The sequence below is a fragment of the Miniopterus schreibersii genome (genome assembly GCF_964146895.1).
Source record: "Miniopterus schreibersii genome assembly, chromosome: 19".
In the NCBI taxonomy this organism is placed as follows: Eukaryota; Metazoa; Chordata; class Mammalia; order Chiroptera; family Miniopteridae; genus Miniopterus; species Miniopterus schreibersii.
The window spans coordinates 36,774,153-36,793,794 of NC_138119.1; the positions used below are offsets into that span (position 1 = coordinate 36,774,153).

The 19,642-nt window shown below is 47.8% G+C and overlaps 1 protein-coding gene across 2 annotated transcripts in view; it reads right to left on the minus strand.

Annotated features, from left to right (window-relative positions):
• Nucleotides 1–293: 293 nt before the first annotated feature.
• MPZL1 (myelin protein zero like 1) overlaps nucleotides 294–19,642 on the minus strand; it is a 29,237-nt gene continuing 9,888 nt past the window's right edge. The window contains exons 2-6 of one of the 2 annotated variants that reach the window (XM_081121585.1): nucleotides 12,530–12,696; nucleotides 10,987–11,200; nucleotides 10,172–10,304; nucleotides 7,742–7,844; nucleotides 294–2,148 (exon numbers count right to left, since the gene is read on the minus strand). In XM_081121585.1, the coding sequence (XP_080977711.1) occupies nucleotides 2,047–2,148; nucleotides 7,742–7,844; nucleotides 10,172–10,304; nucleotides 10,987–11,200; nucleotides 12,530–12,696 (719 nt within the window). In that variant the 3' untranslated portion in view covers nucleotides 294–2,046. The remainder of the gene's footprint in view (nucleotides 2,149–7,741; nucleotides 7,845–10,171; nucleotides 10,305–10,986; nucleotides 11,201–12,529; nucleotides 12,697–19,642) is intronic. The other variant, XM_081121586.1, reaches the window with a different exon arrangement.

Genomic DNA, 19,642 nt, shown 5'->3' on the forward strand with positions numbered 1-19,642 from the left:
GAAGCTCACGGGTCCTTTCTCTGTTTTATCACCTCCAACACCTCTCCATCCAAATCCTGCTTTATTCCCTTAAGAGTTCTCTCGGAACTCGCCCTCCAAACTGCCTCACAGAGATGACAGCAGCCAGGAAGGAAAAGGAAGCAGCTTGGGGCGGACCTCCAACCACAGGGGAGAAAAGCGAACCTGCCTGTCACTCCCACGTCCCCAAACATGCCCTGCGGCCTCCCCATCACTGTGGGCTTTCAGATCATTTTAAATTTTAAAATTCTTTTAATACAAAAGAATCCAGGAAATGGAGGAATGACAAATATATAAATAAGTGTTTAATGATCTCACTTTGCTTTTCATTCCCAGTAAAAACAGAAATCATAGGTTTGAGACAGAGCAGGCGTTGTCGAGGGGACAAAATGAGTTATTGGGACGGACACCCGAACTGTCTAGATTTTCCCTCATCTCACTGCTCATCAATCCCATCAATGGGGAAAAACGTGGAAAACAAATAAGAAAACAAAAACAAACAGGAACAGAGAAGAGAGTCCCAAAGAAGTACTAGCCCTACTTGCTGATCTAAAAATATCCAGATGGCCTTTAGCCTCAGAGGTCCTTGCAGCACCTCGAAGCTATGACTAAAGTTTCAGAAGGAAGATGATTCCCTAGAGTGGGCTCTGGGATCCTACAGACTAGCCACCTAATTACAGTCAAACCTCAGTTCTCGAATGTCTCCCACCTTGAACAACTGGATTCTTAACCCGACAACCCTTTCATGCTTATACCTGTGTGATCGGTCACGTGTCTCTCAGGCGACAAAGGAGAGAATGTGTGAGTATGAGTCAGTTTACTGCTAAACCTTACATTGTTAACATCTCAGGAAACTGTGCTGTGAATATTTTCGTGTTTTTTTTGCTTTTGTTGCTGCTTTATTGTTATTAAGTTTTCATTTTTTACTTTACATTTCATGTCCTTTTTGTTAAATTTTCACTTACATCTCATGTCCCTTTTGCTTTTAAAGTGTTTATAGATTAAACAGTACAGTAGACATATACTGTATATAAGAAAAGTTAAAACAGGGAATCATTTGGGGGTCTGGAATGGATTCAGTTTACATGAGTTCTAAAGGGAAAAAATGATTCCATTTTTGAACAGCCAAGTTCAAGAACTGAGGTTGCACTGTTTCCTGTGTCTGCCCACTTAGAAGGAAATGAAGCTCCTCTCCTGCGGCTGTACGGGGACTGGTTTCCAGCAGGAAGGACTCTGGAAAGAATGTAACTGACACCTGCCCCTCTCCTCACAAGGCCTTGGTTTTCTCCTTCAGTCATGTAGCTCTAAATGGACCGAGGTAAATGGTATTGGTCTAAAGGACCGAGGAAGACGTGGCCTCCAGCAGTTATCCCGAGCTAATCCTGCTGTGATGAACACACAAGCTGATATGACAGGAGTGTAACGCTAAAGTCTGTGTGCACAGCATAGAAAGCAAAAAATGCCCTTTGTTTTAGGGAGAAAAAACATCAACAAAAACGTCTCAAATTGTCTCCAAGTGGCACAGTTAACAGGTGTTCCCTAAAAACTACAACCAAATAGTCGGAGCAGACAGTGGGGCACAGGCCACCCGGGATATGTCTCCCTCACAGCATCTTCATTCTCCAGCTACAATAAATGCTAAGACTGGTTAAGCCCTTAGACAAAAAGGCCACGTCTGTCGGGATACTAAAAGATTGCTAGTCTCCACTAAGGCACACCATACCTAAATGATATGTCGGCAGGAATGTTGCTGAATTTCCCCAACTGTAAATGACCCTGAACGTAAAAAAGTACAAAACACAGCAAGACAATTTACATATATGTAGGATCATACCATCTTTCCGGCGTGCACCTCTGGCTCCTCCCATCAGAAGATTAAATAGAATATTTATACATATCCTTTATACACATCTTTTTCTCCCTGGGTGCTTGTCCTTGTCTGAGGCCACCCGTGGCTATGGGCCGCACTGCTGCACAGGAGTCCAGTTTGAATTTGTTTCTTGCTTAGGGTATGATCTGGGTCTTCTCTTAATTTTTCCGGATGTCCGCATATACCACAGACTCTGACTTGTTAATCTTGTCACTGTGGTGTCCTCCAGAGTGGTCTAGCTGCGCATATATGACTGGGCCCTGGAGAAGAGAGGTTGGATTAGAGGTCTGGACACCTGGCGGTGCCTTCAGGAGCAGGGTAGAAGCAGCCGTTAGAGTGACAGAGCAAAGTCCCCTCTTTAGAAAGCCTTCAGGACTTCTTAGGAACCCTACGTCCCGGTGGACTGCCAGCCACTGTTAAAGCTGGTGCACCCAGAGGTGTTACATTACTCTGTCTACCTTTGTATCCATTTGGGAATTTCTATAACAATACAATACTCCTTCTCAAGAACTGCCCATCTCTTAAGATACCTGTCACGCAATTCCTCAAGCCTGCTATTGGGATCACAGTCATAAGGACTAAGACGGGCACTTCTGCCAACCTGAGACCCCACCCCCCTGAAATCGTGAGCTCCAGAATGATACACCTAAGAAACCAACCCACAGACACAATCTGAACTGGTCACTTTATACAAACAGGTACTTAAACAGATTTCAAATATTCCTTTTTTGTTGTTGAGAGTTTTTGTTATTGTTGTTTTTAACTGAATTTATTGGGGTGACATTTGTTAGTAAAAATTATGTATGTTTCGGGGGTACGATTCTATACGACATCATCTGTGTGCTGTGTGTTCACCACCCCAAGTCAAGTCTCCATTCACCACCATTTAGCCCCCTTTACCCTCTGATACCGCCCCCGAACCCTCCTTCCCTCCGGTAAGGACCATACCGTTATCTATGAGGTTTTTTGTTTTGTTTTGCTTAATCCTTTCATCTTTTTCACCCTCTCTCCGACCGCTATCAGCCTGTTCTCTGTATTTATGAGTCTGTTTCTATTTTGTTTGTTTGTTTATTTTGCTCATTAGATTCCACTTATAAGTGAAATCATGTGGTATTTGGCTTATTTCACTTAGCATAATACTCTCCGGGCCCATCCATGCTGTCTGAAGGGGTAAGATTTCCTTCCTTTTTATGGACGAGTAGTATTCCACATACAAATATTCTTCCACATACTACTAATAGTGTGATTCTTTTAGTCTGGCCCTACCATAACTAATAAAAATATTGCTTCTTTGATATCTAAGATCATGTAACTGTTTTTCCCATTTTAAAGTAAAAAACAAAAACAGTCAGGATCTATAGACATATAAAGAGAAATCCAAATGGTCTAAAGTAGAAGAGATGAAGAAGAGAGCTGTCGGTCCCAGAGCCAAGGAAGGTGGGGCTGCCTGGGGCAGAGGGGTGCCTCTGACCCTTGGGGGCACCGGTCAGGGTTCAAACATCTGACAGGTGGCTGCACATCCTGACCTTATAGTCCCAAAGTTTCTAAAATTATAAACTGCTACAAGAAAAACAAAACAGCCCTGGTTTCAGAAGACAAGTTTAATAGAGCCCCAAGTCAACTTTTCTCCCAATCCAGGGACAGTCTCCTTGAGAAGTCCAATACTGTGCTTAAGCTTTCAACTTAGAACTCATAAGCTCAGTAGCTAAAAGCAGGTGGTTTAAAATAAACATTATTGCCCCGGATAGAGCTCAGTTGGTTAGACCATTGTCCCAATGCATCAAGGTTTCGGGTTTGATCCCTGGTCAGGGCACATACAGGAAGCAACCAATGACGCGTCCGTCAGGGGAGCAACAGATCCTTCCTTCCTTCCTTCCTTCCTTCCTTCCTTCCTTCCTTCCTTCCTTCCTTCCTTCCTTCCTTCCTTCCTTCCTCCCTCCCTCCCTCCCTCCCTCCCTCCCTCCCTCCCTCCCTCCCTCCCTCTCTCCTTCTCCCTCTCTCTGGTATATGATGCTCTCATGCCAACATCACACTGTGAATACGCGTCAGACACCCTCTACATCCATCTCAGGAAGCAGTGAGTTCAATGCAAGTCCAAAAGGAAAAGAAGTTAAAAAAACACCTATTTTCTACTACAGTTGACCCTTGCACAACTTGGGTTTGTACTGCGTGGGTCCACTTATATGAATATTTTTTTCCATAAATACACTGGAAAGTTTTTTGAGATTTGTGGCAATTTGAAAAACCTCAAAGATGAACTGCGTAGCCTAGAATGATTGAAAAAATTGAGAAAAAGGTATGTCACGAATGCATGGCGTGTGTGTGGATGCTAGTCCATTTTGTCATTTTCTACCATAAAACACGCAATAATACACAGCAGCTGGTAGGCGTCAGGTTTGGGGGGAGTCAAAGGTATGGGCCAACTTCTGACTGCACAGAGCGTCGGAGCCCCTGCCCCCAGCGTGGCTCAGGGGTCAACTGTATTAGGACCAGAAGGAAAACACAGTATCCTCTTCTAAGTTAACTGCCTCCTGGCTCCAGTCACTTCCAAGAACAGGACAGGCCCTGACATTAAGTTACATAACTGCCTAGAGAACAACCCCTCGTCATTCCTAAAGGCTCAGGAGCTTCTGGGTGTGTTCCTGGGAGGAGTTTATACCTTGAGACACAGTCTAAAAAGGGCTACAGGTCCTTTTTCTCCACGCGGCCCTGGTGTCACATTACAAATGCTGAAAAGTGAATGAATTGACACAACGGTTGAATGACTTCTCACCATCCTCCAGAAAATGCCCGAGTCAGGCCTGGGCAGGGCCCCGGGAGTTACTCTCGGAGGGATGAGCCAGCATCTGACTCGGGCGCAGACAAGCAGGTGAGGTGTCGGCCCTGAAAACGGGGTGGGGGGCAAGTTCACGTACTGAACAGTGAGCCCTCTTCACTCTGCTCGCTCCGAGAGGAACCGACCAGCTCGAGAAAGGGCCCCAGAAACTGCCACCCGGAGGCCCTCTGCTGGGCCGGGCGCCTCGGGGGAGCGGAGCGCCAGGACCGCGGGCGCATTTCAGGAAAGCTTCCAACGTGAGACCAATTATAAGAGAAAAGGGGAATTCGATAGAAACAGAGCCAGACCAAGTAGCAGCAGAAAGCTTTAAAAAGCATGGCGTGCGAAACGGGAAAACGGAGCGCTCAGAGAGACAGGGCCACGCAGCCGTGAGAACAAACGCAGGGTGTTAAAATCAGAGAACAGCTCTTGAGCTGCGCCCAGCAGGCCAGGACGTCACAGACGCGGCCCCTGTCGCCCACGAGCAGGGTGTGTCGCTCTTCCTGTTGTGGGTCTCAAGAGGCAGGAAGGAAAGTGGCGCTTTCTGGGCCCCCCGGTTCCCGGACACAGCCTGAGGCAAGACAGAGGGGGTGAGGGGCCTTCACAGTCACTCCATCCTTCTACCCAGCACAACACCTGGGTTTTTCAGAACGACTTTTATTTCCTCAAAGTCCTCCTCAGCCCTATGGAACAAGAAGTGGCCACTGAGAGGGGCCCAGTATAGGGGCTGCTTTCTTTTCTACTCCCTCCCTCCGATATAAAAATACAGATTTATTTTTGTATATTTTCGAGAGCCCAAAAAACAGCTCTTGAAAATTTTTTAAAAAGACAGCAGATACTAAATACTCAATAAAAGTTGGAGAACAAAGTTGGAGAAATTTTCTAGAAAGAAAGAAAAAAAAGCAAAACAGAATAAAGGAAAAAAAAACGAAAGGATTGAGCTAGGACATGGTCCAGTTCCTAACAGGAATTTCCAAAGAAGAGAAAATGGAAGGAGGGAAATTTCCCAAGAATAATGGGAGAAAATATACTAAAACTGAAGGACAGTTTTCAGACTAAAAGAACTCGCTGAATGGCTAGCACAATGAATGAAAAAGGCCCACAGTTTTGTGCAATTTCAGAACATGAGGAATAAAAACCATTCTAAGAAACGGGCGACAAACCCGGTCCCACACAAAGGGGCAGGAATCAGAACAGCAGCAACTAAGCACTAGAAGCTGGAAAAGCCAGCAAGGCCTCAACATGGGGAAGGAAAATGATTTCCCACCCAGAATCCTACCCAACCAGATTCTCACTCAAGCTCGAGGGAGGAGGCAATGATTTTAGGACATGCTGAAAACAGGTGTATTAACTCCCAGGGTTGGTGGTCAGGGGGCTGGAATGGGGCTCACCGGGCTGCGATCAAGGTCAGCAGGGCCGCCTTCCTGCTGGGGCTCCAGGGGGACCTGCCTCCTCACCTTCCCAGCTGATGGAAGCTGCCTGCGTTCCTTGGCTTGTGACCCAGCCTCCCTTGTCAAAGCCAACAGCGCGACCTCTGCTGCAAATCTCTCTGAATCTGACCCTGTGGCCTCCCTGCAGTTACCCTGGGCCCACACAGATCATTCAGGAAAATCTCCTTGTCTCAAGATCCTTAACACAGCTGCAAGGGCCCTTCTGACCGGTAAGGTCACATATCCCACAGGTTCTGGGGGCAAGGACGTGGACATCTTTGCAGGTCATTAAGCTGCCTCAAAATTTTTATCTCCCGTGCACTCTTTCTCAAGAAGCTATGGAGGATACGTTCCACCACAACGTGGGAATAAGCTAAACAGGTGAAGACTAACAGAGGTCCAAAAGGAGAGAGCTAAGAAAATTCCCTGGGAGGGGAGGCCCAGGATGGCCGTGACCCTCCAGCCCGAAGCAGAGCAGCGCCAGGGGCTCGAACGGGTGCGTCTCCAGGATGGAATGAGGCCAGCGGAGCGCGTGAACGTGGGGTGGCCGAATGTGCTCAGAGGTTTTCACGGGAGAGTTCTGAGATGGGTGCAAGTACGTACTTAGAAGATTAAGCAAACAAAAAACAAGGCACATATGAGCTCTATAAAAACATGACAGTTGTACAAGAAAGAAAATGTATGTGGTACAAGGGTGAAAGGAAACAGGACACGTCACATTGAAAAACATCTACCTAAACACCATGAGATAAGCATCCTGGGAGGAGGCGTGTGTGCACAGCAGGGGCGTGTGTGTTGGCAAGAAGGGCTGTGGGGAAGAAAGAAGCCGATTCTCATTTCCATGCTACGGAGTCAATAAGTAGTATCTAAAACTGAAAAATCTAGAAATACAATATGAAGATAAATATCAGAAGAAGTGGCTGAAAGAATGGAAAGTGTTTGGCTATTCTTCCTTTAAAGCCTTTTTCTCTTTCCTTTGCTTCTGAGGCCCCAGCCGGGTTGCTTGGGATTTCTGCCACGCCGCAGTTAGTTACCGTAGCGCAGCAAACAGCCTTAGCCACAGTGCCAGATGCCGGGCTAGGTTCCAAATAAAAGTGATGTCTCTTCGGTACTTTCTACAAGAAGTAGAAGAATAAACCTCTCCTTGTTCGTCCAGCCTACTAATTACTCAGCTCCATGCCGACTTTCAATTTCTTCTGAAGAATTCATACAAAATAATTTTTCTGTTTTATTATCAATACCAAGATCAACTTCCCCCTGCTAATTTCTTGTCTTATAAAGCACCTCAGTGTGGAATGCAACTCATTGGATTTATTTCCCTGAGCAATTAAGGAATATTTTACACCCGATGAAGCCACCTCCTGGTGCCACGTGAGCCACGGGGCCATATCCAGAGAGAACAGTCTGTTAGCGGTGCTCTGGTGGGAACCTTCTCTCGGGTCAGGTTCCTCTGCACATGTCTGTGTGTGGTCCTCCTGAAGCAGCTCCTTAACTCCTCTCCCTTTCTCTGTGTCCATCTGTCTGTCTGTCTATGCGTGTGCTGCTCTCTCCCGTGCCCAGGGTAGGGACAGCGCCCACCTGCAGAGCCCCGGGGCAGTCGCCTGTTACCTGGTGAGATCCAGAAGGCAGGCTCTTTACTAGACCCTCTGTGTCGGAGGGGGGCTTCCGCGGAGCCTGCTTAACCGGCGACACACTCTCTGAGGTGCTGCAGCTGATACGTTGGCAATTTGGAGAACAAACGTAAAAAAAAAGGGTTTAAACAAATGGAAACAAAAATACAGAAATGCAAGTGATGGCAAGGGGAAGGAGCAGATGTATAAGAACAAAACACAACAAAACAATGGCATCAAAACAATCACATATCTGGAAACTGTATCGCTGACGCGTGTGGTTCCACATCCGTGAAGCTACTGCCGGGAACATGGGAGCCCGCGGCCTGTTTGAGGATGGCATCTACTGGACGGGATTCCCGCTACGGTGAGCGTGCACGTGTCCTTGGCACTTTGCCTTTCCCCCGCCATCAACCCTCCTTTGGGATAAAGGCTTAAGGGGGCAGCCTACACCTTCTTAAGGGCAATTCCCTTTTGCGATCATCGAAGGCAAACCTCTTCTGAATGCATTTCAGATATTACAGATATACACCCAGGCTCAGAGTCTTGGCTCCTCTCACTCCTTCTGTTCCCTGGATTCCCACATTTTGTTTCTCCACCAAGACAATAACCAAACTCAAGAAGACCCAGAGTGGTGTGGAGATAAGAAGCTGTGGCGTGCCACGTCACGTGGGCTGAACACTTCCAGGGCAGAGGGGTCTTAACAACAAGCCCGATCTCATAAACAAATCAGGAAAGTGAATGCCAGGAGGTAACTCATTAGGGATTCCCTAATGGGATACGTCATCAGCAGAGCTTCAATCTTTTATGATGTATTTTTTCTAATCTTAGGGGTTTGGGGATCACATTTAAAGTGTCACTAGTAAGACTAAAGCATCCAATGCATTCTCTACTGTGCTCTGAAATAGGAGGTTTTTCGACCCAAAACAAAAACGGTTTGACTACTCTAACACAAAGAGGGTCCCCATCATTAATAATACAGTTCACATATAAAAAAGAAAACTAACACACACACACACACACATGCACACGCACACACACACGTGCGCATTTTACATGAAAAGCATCCAGATTCCGATGATCATAAGCCTCCGTGGAACCTGACGACCCCGTGTCACCGGGATGGTATGCTCAGTGTGCTTCTAATACAGACACGGACATACTGGTGGACAAACCACTGTCGCTGTTGGGTTAGCTCAGAGCTAGCTGGTTAGTTGCCAACAAGGAAAATGGGCCGAACACACACATGAATATTAACAGCAACGGGCAACGGGATTAGTTACCATGTGTCTAGTGGGTAGGAGACCCAGCCCTGTTACAGTCCCAGTGTGGCGTCTACGTCAGCTTTTCTGACCAAGTGGAGAGAAGCAGGATCTGATCCCGGCACACCGAGGTGGGAAAGGCAGGAGGGGAAAAAAACGAAGTAAGAACAGCAGCCTTCACGATGCCATGCAGGATTCTACGGCACGCGCTCCGCCCCTTCATTAACCCAAAAGCAAGAACTACAGAGGCCGGCATGTCACCGCCTTGGATTAGTCTCATGTTGAAAACCAACACTCCAGTTACATCATCAAAAACACTCACCATGCAAGAGGGTAGATACAGGTCAGCAGGACAGAGGCATTCCAAGCAAATAAAATCTGAATTTGAACACTCAGACTCGTTAAAACACAGCATTCCTCCTAAGCACTAGAACCGCAGAGCCCAAGAGGGAGAGGTTCCCACAGCCGCCAGCGGGGGCGGGGCACGCAAGCCTCGGAGCGGGGTGAAGGTTAGCGTGCACCTGAGGCCCAGCTCGTGTTAGGGATCCAGCCTCCACTCTGTCTTACCACAGGTCCTACTTAGCTTATGTGGGTTAGCTTTCCAGCTGGAGTGGGGAGAAGAGACGGTCCTTCAGTTAGACACCCCCGAGCTCAGGGGTGTTTTCTTTGAGAAGACATAAACAAAAAGGTCTACTTTTCTTTACTGCTGGTATATGATGGTGTTCAATTCTTATTACCCCATTGGGATGAGTCCAGCCATGCATTCAAGAAGGAGCAAAGTCATTCAACTGCCAACAAAACTATAAAAAAGAGAAGCCCTGTGCCATCAACATCAGGTGGGGGTTCGTTTTTAAACTCTGAAATTGGGGAAGTGATGTCTGCGGCTTAACAATGCCGCTGGCAGACTGGGTGGTACTGAACGCAGAGCCCAGACTGCTGAGCAGCTGGCTGCACCAAACCTGGGGAAGAAACTGAAACAGGGATGCATGTCAAATGCCACACTGAACAGCGGGCCACTGATTTCTGCTTGCTCATGTCAGACACCGAATTCCGGCATGAGAGCAACCAGTAGCTAACTCATCAAAATTCTTTCTTCCATAAAAATGCAGATGTTTTTGTAAACCCTGATCCAACCCGCCCCCCCCCCCCCCGAAGCAGTTTCTCACCCCGTGTAATCCCGTTTCAAGTGTTTCCTTCTGTAGAGGACAGCCAGGATCATGCTGACGAGCAGGGTGAGCCCCACGACCACAGCAGTCACTATACCCACCACCACCCAAACCGGAAACATGGGCAAAACCTCTGGAGAGAAAGAACAAAATCGTGTTAAGGTCCATTATGACAGAGAGAAGTATCCAATTATTAAGCAAGTTACCATACCCTCTGTTATCCAAGTTACGAGATTCTAGTATGTGAGTAATGACGTACAAAGAGTAGCTGATAAAAAAAAAAAATGAGGTGCAGAACTCAGCATTTCTACACACACAATGCCTCTCAATGCGCTGAGATCCGAGAAAAACTGGAATGTGGATTCACCTCCACCTGCCCGCCAGCAAAGCAGACGTCGTCTCAGAAGGAGACACCAGAACCTGCATTTCCTGCTGCCTCCCCAGAAACAGGAGAAACAGCTGTACTGTTTTTGCAAATGTTAAGACTTTCTCCTGGATATCAAAACAGTATTAATCTCCTTCTTTCCCACCGTTCAGCCCATCAACCATAGTGAATCTGGTCTTACCTCTAATTCACACTGAAAAATTAATACTCCTGACACTGGATCACTAGGCTCCTGAGGGCAGATATATGCAGGGAGAGACCGGCTGCTTCGCCGGCATGTGGGCAGCAGTCCCCGACCCCCAGGTCCCCAGAAGCAGGGCGCATAGCTGCGTGCAGAATGCTCTCGCACCCTATAATGTAACTCCTGTCTTCCACCTCAACACGTGACAAAGGGGACTGTGCCATTACTGCCAAAATACTCAGCAAGTACCTTTCTCTACAACATAGAGTCGAATGTGTCCCGGGTGGACAACGATGTCAGGAGGGTTCTTAACATCACAGATGTAGGTGCCGTTGTGGATAAACTGTATGTTTTCTATGTTGATCGATGCGTCCTTCTTGTCAAGGTCACCGGCCCAGCGGATTCTGTCCTTAAATGGTGGGTAATCCCCAATGTACACTTGCCCTTGGGAGTAGTGGAAAAACTGCAATTAGAAAAAAAGGACACATGAGCTATTCCCAAAGGCAAACGTTCTAAATGCAACAACAGGTGAGCTGTGAGAGCCTCTTTACAAAGGCTTCATATGGGAAGAAAAGCGTCCTGTTCCACATCTGACATGGAATCTAAGCCAGACAGGGTTCAATCCTGTTTCAGCTGAAAATACACACTTGTGTGTCATCACTCATCCTCTCGCTATCCTCATGGTACAGCGATTAGTATGCATCGCTTTATAAATAAGAAAACGAAGACTTGCCCTGGAGAGTTTGGCTCAGTGGTCAGAGCGTTGGCCTGCGGACTAAAGGGTCTTGGGTTCGATTCTGGTCGAGGGCATGTACCCTGGTTGCAGGCTCGGCCTGGCGCGTGTGGGAGGCAACCAACCGGCGTGTCTCTCTCATATGGGTGTTTCTCTCTCTCTGTCTCTCCCCCTCCCCTTCCTTCCAGTCTCTCTAAAAAACGGATGGAAAAAGTATCCTCAGGTGTGGATTAACAACAACAAAAAAAAGAAAGAAAAGAGACTCAAAGAAGCTCTTTGCCCAAGGTCACAAATGATAAGAGGTCCTGCAGATATTCACAAAGGATGAGGTGAGGCTCAGGGCTGGAGCGACTTGCTCAAGGAAAGTCTCACCCCGGCTGACCCTGCCGACACCCCTCTGTGGGAAGCACTATGGCCTCGGTTTTACAGACAGGGGCCGGCCCCGGGCCATGCTAACAAGCACCCAGCCTAACCAGCACTCATGTGGGCGACTAACCTTCCTTCCGACCCCATGGCCCTGCATTTCTGTTCTGCCACTTACCTCAGGGTGACTCATCGACATCCTTACTCCTAATTACGCCCCGAATGAGACCACAGGTTGTTTTTCTCATTTCTGAAGCCCTTACAGACTCACTGCACAGTGAACTCCCAACAACTGCCGCTGAACAGGGGGTGGGTGGGTGGGTGTGTGTGTGTGTGTGTGTGTGTGTGTGTGTCGCACACAGAAACACTTCAACAAGGTCGGAATCAACAAGGTCAGTGAGAGGCTATTCTATCGAAAAGATAAATTTCAAAATGGGATGTGATGGTGGAGGAAAGGGCAGGGATGGCAGGCGACAGTGACACACAGAAATGAGAAAACAAGCTGCATTTAAGAGAAGCAGAACTGATTTTTTTTCCTGGAGAGTCTGAAGCGAGAGAAGGGCCTTGAAGTCTGTCACAGAGGACACCCTCCCTCGTTCTGGAGGTGATCAGTCAGAAGAAGGGATCGCTGATGACACTACAGCAGGAGAGGACCCTGTGAGGTAGAACTGGCCAAGAGCAGTCAAGTGCTCCTACCGACACGGTGGTGTGGGTCCCCTCTGGCTGGAAGCTCCAGGAGATTGTGGTCAACCTGCCGGTGGTGTTCGCAGACTTGAATGTGCACGTCAGCTTCCCTTGTGTCCCATTTGCCACGTAGATTTCTTTTGGGGTGTATACCTCCAAGGCCGATACACCAGCAGTCACTGGAGAGAGACAAACAGGAAGATTAAGAGTAGGATTTCATGCTGGGCCAGTGTGGCTCAGCAGCTGAGCATTGACCTAGGATCCAGGAGATTGCGGTTTGATTCCGGGTCAGGGCACATGTGTGGGTTGCAGGCTCCATCCCCAGTAGGAGGCGGCAGGAGGCGGCAGGAGGCAGCTGACCAATGACTCTCTCTCATCATTGATGTTTCTCTCTTTCTCTCTCCCTTCCTCTCTCCTAAATCAATAAAAACATATTTTAAAAAAAAAAAAAAGGAGTAGGATTTCATTGCCCTGGCCAAGTAGCTCACTTGGTTAGAGCATTGTCTCAATATGCCAAGGTTATGGGTTTGATCCCGGCCAGGACACATATAAGAACCATCCAATGAATGCGTAAATAAGTGGAAAAACAAATCGATGTCTCTCTCTCTCTCTCTCTCTTTCTCTCAAAGCAATAAATATTGAAAGGAAAAAAGGCTAGGATTTAGCATGAATACCACGCTGCATGTTTATCAGAGACAATGACAAAGATACAAGAAAATTACTAGATATATACAGTGACCTGCTGCTGGTGTGTTCTATTTATCTCTGGCAAAATATTCTATAGCCAGGTACTTCCTACAAACAGGATAAACTGCTGACATTCTGGGATTTATTTTTGTTTTCTAGTAACAAGATATTTTTATTAGTACTATAGTTTATTCATCCACCTGCTGAAGGCTGCTTCTCTGATGGTCTGATTTGAAAGATGTGGAGGCCATCATTTTATTTCTTTAATTATTTTTTTAATCTTTACCTGAAGATATGGTTTTCATTGATTCTAGAGAGAGAGGGAGAGGGAGAGAGACAGAAACATCGATCGGCTGCCTGCCTTTCAAGCTCCGTCCGACTGGGGAATAGAACCCATGACCCTTCAGTGCACGGGATGGCGCTCTAACCAGTTGAGCCACACTAGCCAGGGCAATTTTACTTCTCTAAATAGTTCTCATATTCACTTGTTACATTTTAGTTGCTAGCACACTAAACTTTTCTCATCTTCCATATATTTTTTATTGATTTTAAAGAGAGAGGGAGACAGGGAGGAAGGGAAAGAGAGAGCAGCAGAGGGAGAGAGAGAAGCATTGATCTGCTGTCCCACTTATTCATGCATCATTGGTTGCTTCTTGTATGTGCCCTGACTGGGGATTGAACCCACAATCTTGGAATATCAGGACGATGCTCTAACCAACTGAGCTACCCGGCCAGGGCTCATCTTCCATATCTAAAGCAATTAAAACTATTCTAGGTGAGATAACATGTCATTTTAGAGCCACGCATTTTCTTTAACTGACCCACATAATCATGTCTTCATTAGTGAAATCAGTGTGTGAGGTCCGTGTATATTCAAGAAATAGTCGGCCACACTGGGTCCCATTTTCATTCACCCATTGAACTTTTCCATTAGCCTAAGACCAGGAAATAATATTTAAAATGTCTATCACTTGGAACAGAAAGATAGCTTTTCCCCCCAAGATCTATAATCAGAAGCAACTGCAGGAATTATTAAGGATTGCTGCTAAAATAAAATAATCTTCCCTCGAAAAGAGACACTTTCATGGAAGCAATGCCTAAAATTGGAAACAATGAGAGCAGATACAGAAAACACCCATCTTCAAAATAAGATCTTTTTCAAAGAAATCGTTTGGAGAGAATCCATATCTGCAGTGCTCCAGTTATTCTCAGAATGTTACAGACACCAGAATAAGGAAGGGGGTTGTCACCTGGGACTGAGGGGCATGTTTAGAAACTTGCCTTCCTTCACTCTGACCCCGGGGCCAAGGAGAACAGGAGGGCTCCCCCAGGCCTCCCAACACCTTCCAAATGTTTATTCTCAGGACACAATGGGCACTTTGGGCTATTCTTTTAAATAAACTGATAGCCACACTGCACCAAGCAGATTTTTTCTGCTAAAGAGGGTGGATTATTATTATAGGGGAACAATGGGTTATTATTTATGGTCCAAACCTCAAAACAAGCCCTCCTTTCACACAAGAAGCAAACAAAAGGCCTTCCTCGCTATCGTGGGCAGGCAGCAAAGGAGCCCCAGGGCACTTGAGTACAGGCCGAAGGACAGAGCACAAGCCTGGAGAGCTGGCCCCTCATTCCAGGAAGCAGCTCAGCTTGGAAACTCTGGTTTACTCTTTGGTTCCGACCAGTGTTCTCCAGTGGGGAGCCCTGCAAGGAAAGCCAGTCTTTAAAGTCAGTAAATAAGGTTTCTCAAGGATTTTCCCAAACCAGATCCCTTCCCCAAGGGCTGGTTGCAAGACTGTTACCCTGAAATGTGATTTACAGGTGGAATTAGGCCAAGTGTCCAAGTTTCCAGCCAGGAATTTTAACCAAAGACTAACCAAATCCCTAAATGGCTTTTTGACAATCTGTCTGAGGCAGATTTAATTTCACTACCGTCTTGATCCAAGCCCATCGTCCTTCATTTGGGTCATTTCAGTGGCTTCCTGAGATGGCGGCTGTTCCACCATCACCCGCTCACCTGCAGCCAGTCCAGGGAGAGGCCAGCGAGATCTGGTCCAAACGCCTGGAAGCTCCCAGCCCTCCTTTGCTCAAAACTCTCCAGGGTTCCTCGCGTCAGCCAGGATCAGGTCACAGTCCTCACAGGCCCGGCCGCCTCACAGACCTCTCCTACGCGTCCCCCTCACACACAGCAGCAGCCACCCTGGTCACCTGTGCTCCTCTGCCTGTGATGAGCATCCCCAAGTCTAGACACTGAAGGTGTCCCAGGCGATAGTGACGCATGAGACAGGAGGGAAGAGGGATCCACTGTGTGAAACACTGCATCTCTGCACAGCGGATCCAAGGGACGCCCTTGCTTAACCCTGCCCATGGCTACCGTGCACAGGACAGAACCCCACATGCACAGTATGGTTTCTGACCCACCGCCACGGGCCTGGGAGGAACTGAACATTGGGAGGAACTGAACCTGAGTTCCCTCTCACGCTGCCCAAGCAGGGAGGAGCTCACTGGCCTGCCAACACCTGGGAAGGTGTGCTTTGTCCAGACTTTTTCTAAGTGACTAGGAGTATTATGGAAACACACAGTGAAATCACTGTGGAATTCAGATGGCTCATCTCCAGAGTCATAAAAAGGAGTTTTTAGGGGCTAGTTGAAATGGCTAAAAATGCAAATGTAAAGAACACCGAGGTGTAGAGAAACTGTTGTTCTAAACCTGCATCACTCCAGTCACCGCCGCTGGGATCCGGCCTAAATACGAGAGTAAATATGCTTCTTTTAGGCCGAAGAATTACAACTAGGGGATAGTGGCAAACATCGTGCGAAAAGTGCTAAAGCTTCAGTTTAAAAACCCATAGATGAGAGAGAAGGTGTTGAATCCTGGAGGAACCAATCGCCTCGGGAACAAAGACACAGAAATGAAATGAAATAAGAAGACGGAGCGAGCGAGACACCAATGTTTCCCGATCCCGCCAACTCCGGATCCTGGTACGCGTCACACACACACACTTCCACGTGGCAACAGGAGCTGAGCTCACTTTCTTCCTGAGGAAGGTATCTCACCTCCAGAGTTCAAGGCGAGAAAACAAATGAAAACAGCCCTTCTCCGAGAAGACTGAGTCAAATGAAAAGAGCCTTAAAAACCATTTGATAAGTAACCAAAAAATCTGTGGAATCAACTCGCCAGGGCTCATTGCTAATAGTGGTCAAATGTGATATCCCAAAGTTGATACGCTCTTCTATTTGGGACGGAGAACCATAACAAACGGGGGGGGGGGGGCAAATGGAGAATACAACACAACACCCATCACAGCCACAAAGAAAAAAGCAAATGCAAGAAAGGTTTGCCCATGAGGCTACTTCCAGACAGGGTCTGTTTCAATACTGCAGCTGACTGCATCAGAATAATATATAAGTAACGCCTCCCAGGGGACCTGTCAAGACGGCGTTACTCCAAGTGAAGTCCCTCTCCCACCACGAAGCCGCCTGAAACACTCTGGACTTGCACTGCTACCGCGGGTCCCTTTCTCAGCCTGGGGGGCGTCCGAACTGCTCTCACCGGAGCAGGTCCTGGTCGCTTTCCGCCGGGGCCACTGCAGTCCCTGGTGTGTCAGAACCTCATCATTTTCACAGACCACGCTAAGGTTCTCCCTGAGACGAAAAGAAGGCTTTGTCTTGAACACTTTGGAAGCACTTTGATGTCATTCTCCCGCTTAGGGAGAGCAACCAAGCAATTTATTTGAAACCAGCTGTCCCGCCTGTGTGCTGCGGGCACACGGTGAGAGCCGGGACTGCACTGTCTCCCAGCACAAGCGTGCACATGACCTGCTACATCCTGCGAGAGGAGAGGGGCTAGAGACACTGAGCACAAAACTCAGGCCCGTGCTTACGACGGGAGCCGAGTGGAGGGGGCGGGACGGAAAGGGATGTCCGAGGCTGGAATGATGGCAGGCGAGCTCATTTTAATGCTTCCTCTATCGACTGTACACACACATACACACGTCCACATCTCATACCTACACTCAATCACATGTTCTGTGTATGCTTTATTTTTTCATCTATTTTATTTTTCATAACACAAATTGCTCTTTTAAAGAGAGAAAAGAAGAGGTCAGTAGAGGGATGAGATTTGCTTCTTTAATTCCTGAATGCCCAGCAAAAGCATCTGCATGTGACCAGGGGCACCACCACTGCTGATGGCATTGTGGAGACAGCCCAGAGGGCATGTGGGGGGCCTCCCACACTCCCAGAACAGGGTCTCCCTGCAGCTCATGTGATTCCTTCCTTCCAGAATCAGGGCTACTCCAGACTTCCCTCTGGATGGCACAAAGGAAGGGGGGCTGCAAACGTGCTCTACTGAATGAGCCCTGAGTATTAACCCATTAAACTTTCCACTTGTCGGAGGCACACTCTTTGCCTGAAGTTATGCTTCAGGCCTCAGTATAGATGTGAATTCCTCCCAGCGGCGGCCCCAAGCTGCCCGCCCGGTGCTCCCCCCTTCCTGCCCATCCCCCGGCGAGGCACCCTCACTGTCTGCTGGAGGGACCAGGAGCGCAGGGACTGCGTCCACCTTGCCCACCATTGTCTCCTCACTACCTCGGATGCCTGCCTTTGTCAATGTGTCCAACATCTGTCGAAAGTCAGAAAAACATGAATGAACGAGTGAACGAGAGAAGAACCAAGTACAGCGAGCTCGGCTCACCATAAGGACTAGACTTGCTCCACCACAAATGGCTTCACCAGAACAGCCCCAAGCCCAGTGCTGCAGAGGTTACTCAGGTCAAATCGGAGCGTGACCCTGCCGCACAGGGGACTTAGCTTTCCTCCCAGTCATCTTCCTGGTCAGATGGCAGAGTCCCAAAGGAGACTCAACTTCGAAATCTTCAGTAAAAAAAATACATGCACTGCCCTGGCCGGTGCGGCTCAGTTGGTTGAGCGTCGCCCTGTGCACTGAAAGGTGGCTGGTGTGATTCCCGGTCAGGGCGCATGCCCAGGTTTGGGGCTCGATCCCCGGTAGGGGGCGTGCAGGAGGCAGCTGATCGGTGTTTGCTCTCACCTCAATGTTTCTCGCTCTCTCCTCCCATCCTCTCTAAGAAACCAGTTTTTAAAAATGCATGTACTTTTCCTAATACACACCATTACCAAATTCCTCTCAGAGCCCATCCCTTGCACCAGGCTCCACGTCCAGCTGGCCGCATCTCCATTCTCAACCTTTTCTGCACCAACAAAGGCCTTTCTGTTTCTCAAATGAGAGAGATTCAAAAGGTCCTGCATCAGGCCAGTTACTGAACGAGTCACTTGACTCCCTCAAGCCCTGCTGCGGCCTCTCTGCCCTCCTCTGTGTGTGCTGTGTGTCTGTCTTCCCTGCCACTGCTTTCCTGTTCTCAATCAGCCATTCATTCTTCTACACCACGCTGGGACTTGCTCTGTCCTGGCTGGACCAGCAGTCTTGTGGGGACAGGCGCACGAGCCTTGGAGTGCAGCAGCCCTGGGAGCCAGGACTTCCATTCAAGGCCAAAGCCTCCAGCCAAGCAGTCACCACATGCCACAGGCGTAGTCAACCTGAACCGTGTCATCTGTGGTGTGTCCACATGTTCCTCGGTTCTTAGCAAGCAGATGAAAGCTTTTGGTAAGAAATTGGATCATTTTACTTCTGATGGGTTACGCTCGGCACAGAGAACACACTGAAAGCTCCGGGGTGGGCCCATCTGATACATAAAAGGGTAATGCTCTCCTGCTTTCCACTCACCATGCATATCAACATTTCTAGTCCACTGGATGGACCTTAAATCTATATTTCCAAGCTCTCAAATCTCATCAGAAGGTCTCCCATACGTCAGAAGATGTTTGAACCCAAATTTAAACCAAACCAGAAAAGACCAATAGAAAACATCAGAGCAACAGCAGAACAAGAGATTGGAAAGGCTGCACCTACATGGCAAGAAGAAAGTTCCTGGCTCCAAAATCGGGCAAAAAGCAAGCAAGCAATGGGAAAACCACCTCGTACTGAGAGCTCACTAAGGGTTAGACGTCATTAAACTGTGGCACATTTATTATCTTTCAACAACACTGTTGGGTGTAACTCACTGGACAGACGCTCAGAGGCTAAGGAACTTGCCCAAGTCACTTATCCAGCAAATGTGGAACGAACGGTTCAATCCAGAACCTTCTGACTCCAAAGGCCTTCATGAAGTGAAGTGCTCTTCATGACACTGATTATCCAGCTCTAACAGAATCCTTTATTCAAACAGAATCTTATGGGGAACCCAATGTACAAAGGAGACAGGTAGTTTTCACACCCAAGTCCGACAAGTGGCACTAAGAACTTAGGATAAAGAACGAAGCCCAGAACCACAACACAGCACAACAGCTCTCAACCTTGGCTGCCCGCTGGAATCGCCTAGAGCATTAGAAAATACCGGTGCCTGCTGAATGCTCCGTATG